At 35.3% G+C, this 15,709-nt stretch overlaps 1 protein-coding gene across 1 annotated transcript in view; it reads right to left on the bottom strand.

Moving 5' to 3' along the window:
* Positions 1 to 304: 304 nt before the first annotated feature.
* LOC149789192 (protein SHQ1 homolog) overlaps positions 305 to 15,709 on the bottom strand; it is an 82,827-nt gene continuing 67,422 nt past the window's right edge. The window contains exons 13-15 of the mRNA XM_089975335.1: positions 13,411 to 13,531; positions 4,888 to 4,927; positions 305 to 3,820 (exon numbers count right to left, since the gene is read on the bottom strand). Coding sequence (XP_089831461.1) covers positions 3,404 to 3,820; positions 4,888 to 4,927; positions 13,411 to 13,531 — 578 coding nt within the window. The 3' untranslated portion in view covers positions 305 to 3,403. The remainder of the gene's footprint in view (positions 3,821 to 4,887; positions 4,928 to 13,410; positions 13,532 to 15,709) is intronic.

Genomic DNA, 15,709 nt, shown 5'->3' on the forward strand with positions numbered 1-15,709 from the left:
AGGGCAGTGAGTGGGAATTAAAGTTACCAGATACCTTATCATTTTGTGAGCAAGGAAACAATATAAAAGGCCAATATTTTATTGCCAGATGACAGTACTGACATTGATTTATCAAATACTATTAGCTTTTTATGAACAATACAGTAAGAAAAATGGGTGGTGGTCATCAGCATATGTGGCCAATTTTTCACTGGGTCTTTAAATTCATGGTTTGGGGCAACAAGTAAAACCACAAAAATTGATCCCTGATGAAAATTTGTGATACTACAGTATTTCATACTCAAGCTGTGCAAAAACATGACAATTTGTTTATGTTGGTAAGTATTTTGTTATACTGGACCAAACTAAATGTATACTCTAAAATGACAGGAACTGCACAATAAGAGATTTCTCTTATAAAATACATTCTTTGAACTAAACAAATACATGATTGGTAAATTGTTTGCATTCATCATTTGGCATTATTACTGCTTGTGAGGTTTCTTCTCTGTCTGAACATATACATACAGCATTTTGGTGTCACCACAATACACTGGAAAACTTGTCTTTTGATGTGGAGACAACTAGATTCTTTGCATGAACAATCATTTTTATATTAAACTATCATTATATTAGAACTTTAATCAGTGCTGCTTTAAGGGTGCAGGTTTGTGGGAATCCTGTATTTCATGACAAGTTGGCCCAAAACAAACCTATGCACCAAAAGCCTTGCAGTTTGTTGTTATAGTTGTTGTAGGGTTTAATGCCATTTTTCAGCACAAGACAGGCCATACATGGCAGCTAGTATAAATGATGGAGGAACAACCCAAGAAAACCCTGGAAAGAACCACTGATCCACGAGAAGCTACTGGCAAGCTTTCTCACATTAGCCGAACCCAAGATTCGAACCCACAGACAGAAGTGAGATGGCATTGATCCATAATGGGAAGCGCTTTAGACCACTTGGCTGCTCAAGGTCTTGCAGTTTGACTGACACTAATGCAAATTCTGTATTTGGATGAAGGATATTTTTAAAAAAAAAATTAATCAAAAGAAGGAGAACAAGTTTAGAAAAAATGATGTACAAATGTGGATATATTTCTGTTTTCGTATCACAGTGAAGTCTTTCAACAACAACAACCCCCCCCCCCCATCATAAATATCCTTCAAAATAATCAGCTCATTGAGGCCTTTTAGATATTAATTTTTCAATCCTTTCAACTTTGAAACTATTTAAACCTTTCCCCAAATGAACTTGTGCCCATATTACACTCCTAAGCAGGTGTTTTTCTTGCAATCACATGCATTGTATGATGGGAACAAAGTAAGAGACTTCATTCCTGTATATTTTTTTGTCCATGACAAGTTTTGACCATTAGAGCAGGGGTGGGCAACTTAGGGCACGCATGCCACAAGGTGGCACGTCAAGGGCAGCCCAAAAATCTTAATTTTAACAGTGTTACTCTCTTGCTGGTGGCATGCACTCATTCATTTTATACTGTTGCGTTTTGGGCTCTCATAAACAGTAACAAGAAAAAAGTGAAGACAACAAGCTTTGTAAGATTTAACAAATAATTTATTTCCCTAGAAAAACAAAGTAAAAAATGAGGAAAAAGAGCTTACAGTTTTAAGAATCAAATCCAAAAATAATCCAAGAATTAAAAATTAGAAGGCCTAGTAATAAAATGTTCTAATGAATTTGAGTTTGAGTCCTGATGAAAATCCAAAATGGAAGGTGACGTATACTTTAGCCAGTATAGTATTGACATGCCAACAGTTCTGTGTACCATGAAAAATAATATTCCGGTGTTTGAATTCTGAATAAAATTTCAATAAAAGTCTTTGTCCATGAATTATGTATGAGCACTTAAATATTCCCAGGGAAAAGAATTAATCTCTTAGAATCCAAATAATTTGAAGAAAAATTAATATACTACTCCAACTGGTCACAACAGAAAAAAAAACACTTTGATATCTAAGTATTTAAAAGCCCAACTGAGATTATTTCTCAAAACATCAGTATTAAACCTGACTACTGCACAATTCTGGTAAAACCAGAATTTTGAAATAGAGGCTTTTACATGTAAAAAGTCATGTACACCCAGTACAACCTTGATTCCACCATAAAATCAAACACTAGGAATGAATAAAACAAATATAAAAAGAAGCTGTTTACTTCAACCATTACTAATTTTGAATCAAGATCAGGAACTAGGTCAACATAAAGATACAAAGTTCTATTATTAGGTGTTTACGAAAAAAGGTAAAACTAATTTCTGGACAATGTCAAATTCCAGTAAACTAAATTACATTACTATAACATGTAACGTAATAAAAAATTTAAAACTAACAAACAAACAATTAAATTAAATCAAATATACATAATGGTACTTAATCCTGAAAAAGTGGCACGCTATGTAAAATAGGTTGCCGAACCCTGCATTACAGACTCTGATCTTGGACAGAATTCTAGTCTCATGTTTTCCAATTTATTCTCAAGCCTAACATTAAAAGATGCAAATCCTGCTTCTATGTAGTATTTGCTTAGAAGCTCATTACCTAGGTGGAAATGAAATACTGCACCACTGCATACTGGGGTAGCCAACCTATGGCAGCCTTAAAATGTGCCAGCTGGGAAAAAAAGTTCTTGTGGTTGAGAAGAATTTTGCTAGATTGTTTTAAAGGATGAGATAGTGAAAGAGAGTCTCCCTTTGCAATGTATAACACTTATTCAAAATATATCATCCAGGTGCAGAATGTGCTAGCAGTAAATAAACAATTCGGCCGTAACTGGCATGGGTAATGGTTTTAGTTAGAAAAGTCAGAGATGGTGATGCAGTGTAAACTGTGTGTGAAAAAACAAAACTACAATGTAAAATGCATAAACTATAGGACCAATACAACAGACAGGCACATAAATTCAACTGATCATATGGGAGCTGTATGGGAAACCAGTATTGCTGAAGTCCATACAAGTCTGAGCTGCCTTTAAAGTTGTTTAAGAAGTTTGTATTCTTTTTTTTCTTGTTCTCCCTTTCTGTGTTTTAATTATTTAAAAAATTAATAATTTTTCCTTTATAACTAATTTCTACCTGCCATTATTACATGTACACTATATTACATCCATGCTTGACATACACGATCATTGTAACATAACACATTTACAACTGGAAATTATTTTTTAAGTTGTGCATTAGGTATACAAGTTAAAACAATTTTCTTGGATACACTAAATCACACAATGATCTTTTACTTGCCTGTGTTGAGGATGATAATCACCTTGAAATACTTGTAGTTCTTCTGTTTGCCAATATTTCACAAGAAAGCGAGTCAAATCAGTCTCTCAGAAATGAGAATTTGCCCACTTTTTAAAAAAGGGATGGGGAGTTAGCCATGTTTTTAAAACTCTTGGAAGCAGCACTGTTTAATCATTTTCAGAATCTGCATTACTTACTGTACAGTTTTCATTAATTGATATGTTCACATTACCCTCATTTTTGTATTTATCACAGGTTTTAGCTTCATATTTCCCCATATCTTTAAAGTCACTGTCTGTATTTTCATTGTCAGTATCAGTGCTTTCATCATCGGAACCTGTACTCGTATCATAACTTTCATCACCAGAACTTGTAGTCCCATCATCGCTATTTGAACTTTCAACATCATTTCTTAAGGTGCCATTATCTTCACTGTCTTGGGCAGAAGGCTTTTCCTCTTTCTTTGATAAATCAATATTTGACAAGTCATGGGTCATATCATTAATGCTTTCTTCCACAGAGAGCCTTGCTGCTGTTTCCAGTTCAACAATATCAAACCCCATGCTATCTTTTTCCACATTTATCTAAAAATTAAATAAATAAATAGTAAATGACCACCTTGTCAAGTCGGGGAAAATTTCCTGTCCACCACCCAGAAATGTTGCATAAAATATACATAAAAAATATTCAAGATTGGTTGAAAGCTCACTAGTTTTAATTATGAGCAAGAATTCATCCAGTCTTACTGGAAGTCCATGTTTTATTTATTTTTTTGCAAATAAGCAATCTAATGACTGATGCAAATAAAACATGCACCTCCCAGAACACAACATTACAGTATAATTTTGCAAGACCAGAATACAAAATGTTCATGAAATTTCCATAAAATCTGGAATATTCTTTTGTTATTTATGCAACATTTTTGGGTACTAGTCCAAAAAATGTACTTGTCCAGTATATTTTTCAATTGGTCCTGGGGTTCTGTGAAAAGGCCATTTACCACTATTGAGCCCAATTTTCATTTAAAACAGAATATTAAATTTTGTTAAAGTTGGCATTTTGAGCAGGCTTTCCCAATAAAATACAGTCTAGTTCCATTATCTGCTTTCTGTTTTTCGGAATCTTACATGTGATGTGATAATGCCATAAAGGAGACACTTTATTAGTAACTATATATCGCGTAACTCATTTCTGTAACAGTTGTGATAATCTGATCTTTGTGGTGGGCATGGTTTAATGAGACTAAAACATAAAAATAACGTGTTGAAATTGCAAGCCATGAAACAGATGTCCATACTCTTCTCAGTTATTTCCATCTCATCACACAACTTTTGTCTTGTAACTTCATCCCACTCATGCAATGCTATGACATTCACCCTCATACCAATGGGATCACATATTCTCCAGTATCATTTAATAAGCATACTGTAATGATTACAGGTATATATTTCCGAATACAAGATTAATTATACTGAGCCATTGTTTTGCAGTGAATTCTATAATTATAATGAAGTTTACCTATTTAAAAAGAACAACCAATGAAACTAGAATAGATATAAAATAGATGAAAATAAATAAAAATTTTGACTGCTGGGAAAATTGGTAAATAAGCAATATATGGTAAAAAATTCAAGATAAACCATAAACTTACTTTTTCAAGAGCCACAGACAGTGATTCTATCCTTTTCTTGCTGAAATAAAGAAAAAAAACACACCAGGAGAACAAGAAAATTTGTCTCAAGATTACAAATGAACCACAATATGGTACAACTGGGGAAAACGAATTATTGAAGTCAAATGGAAGCCACAATGCTGTCAAATTTGTAGAAAAGTTTTAAAAATCGGCTTTGATTTATGACCTAATATAATTCTTCATACCAAAATCATTTCAATCCATGTAGTCGTTCAAATGTTAATGAATGAAATTTGTGAAGGACACAGTACATGCTGTTTATCAAAACAGTTTGGAACATGCCTGCTTTCCCTTTTCTTCTTGGGATCATGGTCACAGAGAAAATTTGTATAGGTTTTCAATAAAGATTTTCCATTTAATTGTCCATTGCGAACTTCAATGGAATTTGTTTATATTTGAAAAGAACCATTATAAAGCTGACAATTCAGTCTGTGACATACTTGCTTGCACCTTTGACCCTACATGATGTAGGGTCAAAGGTGCAAGCAAGTATGTCACAGTTAATGATGGTTAAGGTCATAATCATAGACAATTTATGTTAAGGTTTGGTTGAAGTTTTTTTCTTCATTTTGCTAATACTTCTTACACCCCTTATAATGAATAATTATGAAACACTGACAATTTATTCTACAATATGCTTGCTTGCTTCTTTGATCTTTGTTCAAGGTCACATAAAATCTGCATCAAGATTTTAGTTATGGTTTTTCATTTATTTGTATTTCCTAAACCCTTCGACATAGTTTATACATACTTTCAATGAATCATTATAAATCAACGACAATTATTAAATGTCCTAAACCCCTTATTGGATTATGTTCATACTTTGGATGAATCATTACAATGCCAAGATAAATCATTCTCTTGATATTCATGCCCAACCTTTTGACCTTGGAGTCAAGGTCAAACTTTTTACAGCATAGGCCCAAGCCATCTTGTTTCATAATAAAGGTTTATCAGAAAACATGCCTGCAACATAGATTGTCTTTTTGGTTGTAATTAACAAGGCATTTTGTACTGGATTTTCAGCAATTAGCTGACTCGGGTGAATGGGGATAATATAACCACGGCAATCTTTAATTGGGTATATTCCTGATGACTACTCACCATGATTAATAAAGACTGAGGCCTACTTTTGATGCATCTATCTAATGCTGAATATAGTACATATAGGGTCAACAGTGCACACTACATTGATCCTAAACAAAACAAAATAAAGTGACCTACTTTTTAATTGATAATCAAGTACTCAATACAGTGGATAAATAGACAAAGCCACAGGTCTTTACAAAGTTGTATGACATCGTGAACATATGCCCAAGGTGAAAGAAATCAATGAAGCATGAAATACAGGTCATGGCGACTTTCTGTAGTGCTAGTTTCATTCTATCTAAGGTGGATCCACACACTACACTTCTATGACCCAATGAGAGAGACTGCCTGAAAATTTTGCATACAGAATACAAAACTAAAACAAGGTATGATTGAGAGAAGGGCAGACACATGGACTAATGGACAGGGAGATGAGATTAACACTAAATATCCCTTTCACATGTACTGTGGATCATATAAAAATGGTTTGTGTCCCCTGAAATCAATCAATATACTGACTTTAAGACAACAATAAAAGGATTTCAAACTCTAGCCTTACAAGCAAACATAAAAACTTGAATCATAAATTCGTTACTATAGACTGTAATAAAACAAGTAAAACTGAATTAAAACTAACAAATGAAAAGAAAAACAATGCCTATAAATACACGTAAGTGGAAAGCACAGTTCCTACATATTTAAGAATTAAAATCAAAAATTTGAAAAACAAAACTTAACCTGCTGTCCACATAGAACAAACATTAACTTCCAACTGTGACTTTGAACTTTTTCTAATATTGTGCAAACCCCCACCCCCAAAGGATTAAACAGGGTCAAGCATGGCATATGCAATTTTGCACATGGAAGTTAAATGCATAATTCATTTATACTAGCAATGAACAAAACATTCACTTTAACCAAAAACTTCTCAATAAATTGCAAAAACCATAGTAAAATTGAGTAAAGATGTATTAAATAAGGTAAGACACATGCTATTTATCATGAAAGTCACATTCCAATGCACTGTGCCTTCCTACAAACAATAAATGAAACCTTAAACACAAACTCAACCTCCTGTCTACACAGAGCAAATAGCAAGTGCAAAGTTTAGCCTCAGAACTATTCCCCATAAAAAACAGTAAAATTGGGTAAAAACTATCCCCCCCCCCACCTGTAAAATTGGGTTAAACCTATTCCCCATACAAAAACAGTAAATTTGGGTAAAACTATTTCTCAATAAAAACCAGTAAAATTGGATAAAACATTAAATAAATGCAGACATATGTTAATCAACAATTTAAATGCTTAGTTCCTTCGTAGGAACCATAAACACAACCTTTATCCTGATTTATACATCCTGATACTGACACAGCTGCCACTCTCACTGGCTCATGGCTTTTGAAATTTATACAAAAATTTTTAAAAGATGGTGTAAATTGATCGAGTTGGGTCTTTTTTAAAATTAAGCCTCCAATATAATTCAAACTTGGGTCCATAACTCATTATTTAAAATTTTATGAATAAAGCAACAAAATCAAACTTCTTAGTATTTGACCTAATAATGAATTTGGTTCAAATTCAGGAAGTCCTTCAAAAGTAATGAGTCAAAACCATAACAGTGACAGATTTTCATTACATTATTTTAATACAGAATGTAGGACACGTAAAGCTGATGGCATCAGATTATAGACCAAATGAGATCTGATGACCTTGATGCTGTAATACAGATTATGGACCAAATAAGACCTGATGACCTTGATGCTGTAATAAGATTATGGACCAAATAAGATCTGATGACCTTGATGCTGTAATACAGATTATGGACCAAATAAGACCTGATGATCTTGATGCTGTAATAAGATTATGGACCAAATAAGACCTGATGACCTTGATGCTGTAATAAAATTATGGACCAAATAAGATCTGATGACCCTGATGCTGTAATACAGATTATGGACCAAATAAGACCTGATGACCTTGATGCTGTAATAAGATTATGGACCAAATAAGACCTGATGACCTTGATGCTGTAATAAGGTTATGGACCAAATGAGATCTGATGACCTTGATACTGTTATAAGATAAATAGACGAAATGAGACTTGATGACCTTGACATTGTAATAGATTATGGACCAAATAAGACCTGATGACCTTCATGCTGTCAAGTAGACATGATACAACAATATATGTGTTACTTCAATGTAGACAGATTTCCCATAAACCCTTAAATAAACACAACAGAGAAGAAAAAAGAAAGCTATTTTCATATTAACTGTGCCAAAAGTTATATAAACTACCAAAATTCATCTAACCTGAGCAGTCAATATGACAGCCAATGGAGTAGGTGGATAAAAACACTCAACAATCATATTTACTCCCATTTACCAAAGTTTACATTTTCAAACCACCTTAATTTTTAAGCTTTTGTGTACATTCAATCATAAACTCTTATAAAGTAGTCCAACAAATAAATTCATCTCTATCTCAAGCTCCGCCAAAATGTCTGCTAGGAGACTGAAAGATGTGTCAAAAAGTTCAAATACATAAGTTTCTGTTTACAAAGCATACAGGGAAGTTACATGAATCAAGAGTTTGCTCCAGAAATGAAAGTGTGAACAGTGGATGGATGGATGAACTGAAAAATGGTTGAAAACATTAAAAGTACTGAAAATGAAGAATTGTGGATTCCAAAAGGCACACCAAGACCGTAAGTCCAATTTGTGTGGCAGATTTCATTGAGATATCTTATGCAGTTTGGAGGTTTTCCCTGAAAAATGGAAGTGTGAATGATGGATGGATGGATAAGCAATGAAAAATAATGTTAAAGATACTGAAACTGAAGAACAGTGAATGGCACAAGGCACATCTACACCACTGTGTAATAAATATGCCAACTTTCAAAGAGATATCTTAAATAGCTCTGAAGCTCTGTCCAGAAACTTAAGTGTATATAATGGATATACAAAAATATTTAAAATATTGAAACTAAAGAACTGTGAATACCTGAAAGGCACATCTATAGCAAACACAACAGTATTATGATGCTACTCTGTTTTCCTCCTTCCAACAACTATACAGTCACATAATTGTACCCACCCACATAAGCTCTGCCTCCAGGGATCATATTACCTGAATTGTTATGCACATCTGCTGACAACTTCTAATCATATCCCAAAGTTTTAAGTCTCTATGTTGAATACTGTAGTAGGAGTTGCATGGCATTAGAGATGTATTCACATCCAGGTTGGAAGAATCTATAGTTGTTGTTGTTGTGGGGTTTAACGCCATTTTTCAGCACATGATAGGCTATGCATGGAGGCCAGTATTAATGGTGGAGGAAAACCCCAGAAAGAACCACCGATCCACGAGAAGCTACTGGCAAGCTTTCTCACGTACCCACATTGGCAGAATCCTAGACTTGAACCCAAACAGACAGAGGTGAGATGGCAGTGATCCGTAACGGAGAGTGCTTTAGACCACTCGGCCACTTGGGGCCCCAGAATCTACAGTAACATTGGAGGAATTGCAAGGCATAAGAGATGTATTCACATCCAGACTGGCAAATCTATATAAATATTGGAGAAGCTGCATGGCATTTGTTATGCATTCACATCCAGACTGGCAGAATAAATAGTAATGTTGGTAGAGTTCCATGGCATTAGAGATGTATTCACATCCAGATTGGCAAAATCTATAGTAATGTTGGAGGAGTTGTGTGGCATTAGAAATGTATTCACATCCAGACTGGCAGAATCTAGAGTACTGTAGGAGGAGTTGCGTGACATTAGAGATGTATTCACATCCAGATTGGCAGAATCTATAGTAATGTTGGAGGAGTTGCATGGCATTAGAAATGTATTCACATCCAGACTAGCAGAATCTAGAATACTGTAGGAGGAGTTGCGTGACATTAGAGATGTATTCACATCCAGATTGGCAGAATTTAGAGTAATGTTGGAGGAGTTGCAGGGCATTAGAGATGTATTCACATTCAGATTGGCAGAATCTATAGTAATGTTGGAGGAGTTGCATGGCATTAGAAATGTATTCACATCCAGACTGGCAGAATCTAGAGTACTGTAGGAGGAGTTGCGTGGCATTAGAGATGTATTCACATTCAGACTGGCAGAATCTATAGTAATGTTGGTAGAGTTCCATGGCATTAGAGATGTATTCATATCCCGACTGGCAGAATCTAGAGTACTGAAGGAGGAGTTGCGTGACATTAGAGATTTATTCACATTCAGACTGGCAGAATCTTTAGTAATGTTGGAAGAGTTGTGTGGCATTAGAGATGTATTCACATCCAGACTGACAGAATCTATAGTAATGTTGGAGGAGTTGCATGGCATTAGAAATGTATTCACATTCAGATTGACAGAATCTATAGTAATGTTGGAAGAGTTGTGTGGCATTAGAGATGTATTCACATCCAGACTGGCAGAATCTATAGTAATGTTGGAGGAGTTGCATGGCATTAGAAATGTATTCACATCCAGACTGGCAGAATCTAGAGTACTGTAGGAGGAGTTGCGTGACATTAGAGATGTATTCACATTCAGACTGGCAGAATCTATGGTAATGTTGGAGGAGTTGCATGGTATTATAAATGTATTCACATCCAGACTGGCAGAATCTAGAGTACTGTAGGAGGAGTTGTGTGGCATTAGAGATGTATTCACATTCAGATTCGCAAAATCTATAGTAATGTTGGAAGAGTTGTGTGGCATTAGAGATGTATTCACATCCAGACTGGCAGAATCTATAGTACTGTAGAAGGAGTTGCGTGACATTAGAGATGTATTCACATTCAGACTGGCAGAATCTATGGTAATGTTGGAGGAGTTGCATGGTATTATAAATGTATTCACATCCAGACTGGCAGAATCTAGAGTACTGTAGGAGGAGTTGTGTGGCATTAGAGATGTATTCACATTCAGATTCGCAAAATCTATAGTAATGTTGGAAGAGTTGTGTGGCATTAGAGATGTATTCACATCCAGACTGGCAGAATCTATAGTACTGTAGAAGGAGTTGCGTGACATTAGAGATGTATTCACATCCAGATTGGCAGAATTTAGAGTAACGTTGGAGGAGTTGCAGGGCATTAGAGATGTATTCACATTCAGATTGGAAGAATCTATAGTACTGTTGGAGGAGTTGCATGGCATTAGAAATGTATTCATATCCAGACTGGCAGAATCTATAGTACTGTAGGCGGAGTTAGTGGCATTAGAGATGTATTCACATTCAGACTGGCAGAATCTATAGTAATGTTGGTAGAGTTCCATGGCATTAGAGATGTATTCATATCCCGACTGGCAGAATCTAGAGTACTGAAGGAGGAGTTGTGTGACATTAGAGATGTATTCACATTCAGATTGGCAGAATCTATAGTAATGTTGGAAGAGTTGTGTGGCATTAGAGATGTATTCACATCCAGACTGGCAGAATCTATAGTAATGTTGGAGGAGTTGCATGGCATTAGAAATGTATTCACATTCAGATTGACAGAATCTATAGTAATGTTGGAAGAGTTGTGTGGCATTAGAGATGTATTCACATCCAGACCGGCAGAATCTATAGTAATGTTGGAGGAGTTGCATGGCATTAGAAATGTATTCACATCCAGACTGGCAGAATCTATAGTAATGTTGGAAGAGTTGTGTGGCATTAGAGATGTATTCACATCCAGATTGGCAAAATCTATAGTAATGTTGGAGGAGTTGCATGGCATTAGAAATGTATTCACATCCAGACTGGCAGAATCTAGAGTACTGTAGGAGGAGTTGCGTGACATTAGAGATGTATTCACATCCAGATTGGCAGAATCTATAGTAATGTTGGAGGAGTTGCATGGCATTAGAAATGCATTCACATCCAGACTAGCAGAATCTAGAATACTGTAGGAGGAGTTGCGTGACATTAGAGATGTATTCACATCCAGATTGGCAGAATTTAGAGTAATGTTGGAGGAGTTGCAGGGCATTAGAGATGTATTTACATTCAGATTGGCAGAATCTATAGTAATGTTGGAGGAGTTGCATGGTATTAGAAATGTATTCACATCCAGACTGGCAGAATCTAGAGTACTGTAGGAGGAGTTGCGTGACATTAGAGATGTATTCACATTCAGATTGGCAGAATCTATAGTAATGTTGGTAGAGTTCCATGGCATTAGAGATGTATTCATATCCCGACTGGCAGAATCTAGAGTACTGAAGGAGGAGTTGTGTGACATTAGAGATGTATTCACATTCAGATTGGCAGAATCTATAGTAATGTTGGAAGAGTTGTGTGGCATTAGAGATGTATTCACATCCAGACTGGCAGAATCTATAGTAATGTTGGAGGAGTTGCATGGCATTAGAAATGTATTCACATTCAGATTGACAGAATCTACAGTAATGTTGGAAGAGTTGTGTGGCATTAGAGATGTATTCACATTCAGACTGGCAGAATCTATAGTAATGTTGGAGGAGTTGCATGGCATTAGAGATGTATTCACATCCAGATTGGCAGAATCTAGAGTAATGTTGGAGGAATTGCGTGACATTAGACATGTATTCACATTCAGACTGGCAGAATCTATAGTAATGTTGGAAGAGTTGCATGGCATTAGAGATGTATTCACATTCAGATTGGCAGATTCTATAGTAATGTTGGAAGAGTTGTGTGGCATTAGAGATGTATTCACATCCAGACTGGCAGAATCTAGAGTACTGTAGGAGGAGTTGCATGGTATCAGAGATGTATTCACATCCAGACTGGCAGAATATATAGTAATGTTGGAAGAGTTGCATGACATTAGAGATGTATTCACATTCAGATTGGCAGAATATAGAGTACTGCAGGAGGAGTTGCAAGGCATTAAAGATGTATTCACATCCAGACTGGCAGAATATATAGTAATGTTGGAAGAGTTGCATGACATTAGAGATGTATTCACATTCAGATTGGCAGAATATAGAGTACTGTAGGAGGAGTTGCAAGGCATTAGAGATGTATTCACATCCAGACTGGCAGAATATATAGTAATATTGGAGGAGTAGCATGGCATAACACATACAATCACATCCAGATATCTTTGAGGTCTATGATGCTGCAATGAAGTAGTATATCAATGGAGGAAACTGCTTATATTAAATGGGCAACTACTTATGTCAGATCCTGGGATTAAATTTAGGACCAAAGAAATGCAGAGCATGCATGGCAATACTGCATTATCCAGGCCTCTTATTCTTATTGCCATTTCATTTTGTTCTCTATGTTATGATCAGCAACAATGATAACAGAGGCCAAATCTATGTCTGTAAATAAGTCCAGATGAGCAATGTTACATTGCAAATAGATTTCAAATGCAAACTGTATGTGCCTGTATTTAAACTCACCTAGCAGACTGTATCCAAACACAGTAGTCTGTGATATACAGATCATTTAGGATGTAATGGCAATCCAAGTCAATCATAATACTGTGTATATCCAACAGACACTTTAGCAGTCTCTTCTGACCTGTAAAACGACAAATTAAAAAATCATTTATATCCATTCCACCTTGTTTCAGAAATAGTTGACTGAATCTTCTTTCAAAAATAAAAATCTCACTTTGGCCAGATAGAAAAAAATAGTTATATTTTACCTAACTTTACGTCACAGTCTCTAAGTTTGCTCAATATGTATGGAATAAAAAGTCAGAATGACCACTCCATCAATATAACAGGATTTTACTTCATCAAATATACTATATATACAGTATAAAAAGTCCATGTTACAAAGTCCTTAAAAAGATGCCAATCTTTAATAATGACAGAATTCTGCTCATAATGTTAACTTTTCCAACAACTTAATTAAAGCCTACATGTTCCATCAGAATATTGTCATAAATGCAGTGTCTAGAGTAATGTCATTTGCTGAGTCTTAAATGCAGTGTCTAGAGTACTGTCACATGCTAGGTCATAAAATTCAGTGTCTAGAGTAGTCACATGCTATGTCATAAAATAAAATGTCTAGAGTACTGTCATATGCTAAATCATAGAGTACAGTGGCAAGAGTACTGTCACATGCTAGGTCATATATTCAGTGTCTAGAGTACCATCATATGCTTGGTTATAACATGCAGCATGTAGATTACCATCATATGCTATGTCATGGAATACAGTATCAAGAGTACTGTCACATGCTAGGCCATAACATACAGTGTTTAGAGTACTGTTGTATGCTAGGTCATAGATTACAGTGTCAAGAGTACTGTCACATGCTAGGCCATAAAATACAGTGTCTAGAATATGGTTATATGCTAAGTCATAGAATACAGTGTCAAGAGTAGTCATATACTAGGCCATAAAATACAGTGTCTGGAGTACTGTCAAATGCTAGGTCACATAATACAGTGTCAAGAGTACTGTCACAGGTTAAGCCATAAAATACTGTGTCTAGAGTACTGTCATATACCTGGTCATATATTACAGTGTTAAGAGTACTGTCACATGCTAGGCCATAAAATACAGTGTCTAGAGTACTGTCACATGCTAGGTCATAGATTAGTGTCAAGAATAGTGCCACATGCTAGGCCATAAAATACAGTGTCTGGAGTACTGTTGTATGCTAGGTCATAGATTACAGTGTCAAGAGTACTGTCATGTGCTAGGTCATATATTCAATGTCTAGAGTAATATCATATACTTCATTATAACACACAGCATGTAGATTACTGTCATATGCTAGGTCATAAAATACTTCTTTCTGTAACCTAGTTTAGGACAACAGAGTCATAACATAGGTCATAAAATGCTTCTTTCTGTAACCTAGCTTAGCACCACAGAGTCATATCATAGGTCATAAAATGCTTCTTTCTGTAACCTAGATTAGCCCCATAGTCATAACATAGATCATAAAATGCTTCTTTCTGTAACCTAGTTTATAGAGTCACAACATAGGTCATAAAATGCTTCTTTCTGTAACCTAGTTTAGCACCACAGAGTCATAACATAGGTCATAAAATATAGTGTCTAGAGTATTATCATATTCTAGGTCAATCAGACTAACCAAATCTAAAAAGACCATCTCAGTAAGACAGCTAATATTTTATTACAAGTTAAGCCAATTTTCAGTAAGATGAAATAAAATATCATGTACTGCTAGTGCCTGAATCAGTGGAGGCAACATTATGTTCAACTAAAAAGTTTAGTTTCAGACACCTCAGTTGCCAGACCTCTCAACTCAATGTAAATTTAAAATCATCGATCATCCCTCCAATCATGAGCATAACTCAAAAAGACGTGATTGCCAATAAATTAATTGTTGCTTTTCTTGTTGTCTTCTCAAGCACTGCCAGGCATCTGAATGTTCTTTTCAACACTTCTGTGCTGACAGTTTGGACTTTTTATGAGTGGATTTTCCACTATGTCTTTAAGTTTTCTGTTAGTTGGACATTTCCACACAATACTATAACATAAATACGAAAGTTAAATTATGCAAGCGTTTGCATCAACAGCATGGGCAGATACAAGCATCTAAAGCACCTCCTGTCAAATGTCTTCTTCCCTAACAAATTCACCCAGATCTAAATAAAACCCAAACAACAGATATCTAGTTCTGACCCATAATGATTTTATTGCGAATTTTGTGGCTACTGTTCCAAAAGTTCATATTTAATTTAACTTATTGAAGATCTTGCCAATACTGTAAACA

This window comes from Sinohyriopsis cumingii, chromosome 11 (assembly GCF_028554795.1).
Source record: "Sinohyriopsis cumingii isolate HCF-2022 chromosome 11, ASM2855479v2, whole genome shotgun sequence".
NCBI classification, from domain to species: Eukaryota; Metazoa; Mollusca; class Bivalvia; order Unionida; family Unionidae; genus Sinohyriopsis; species Sinohyriopsis cumingii.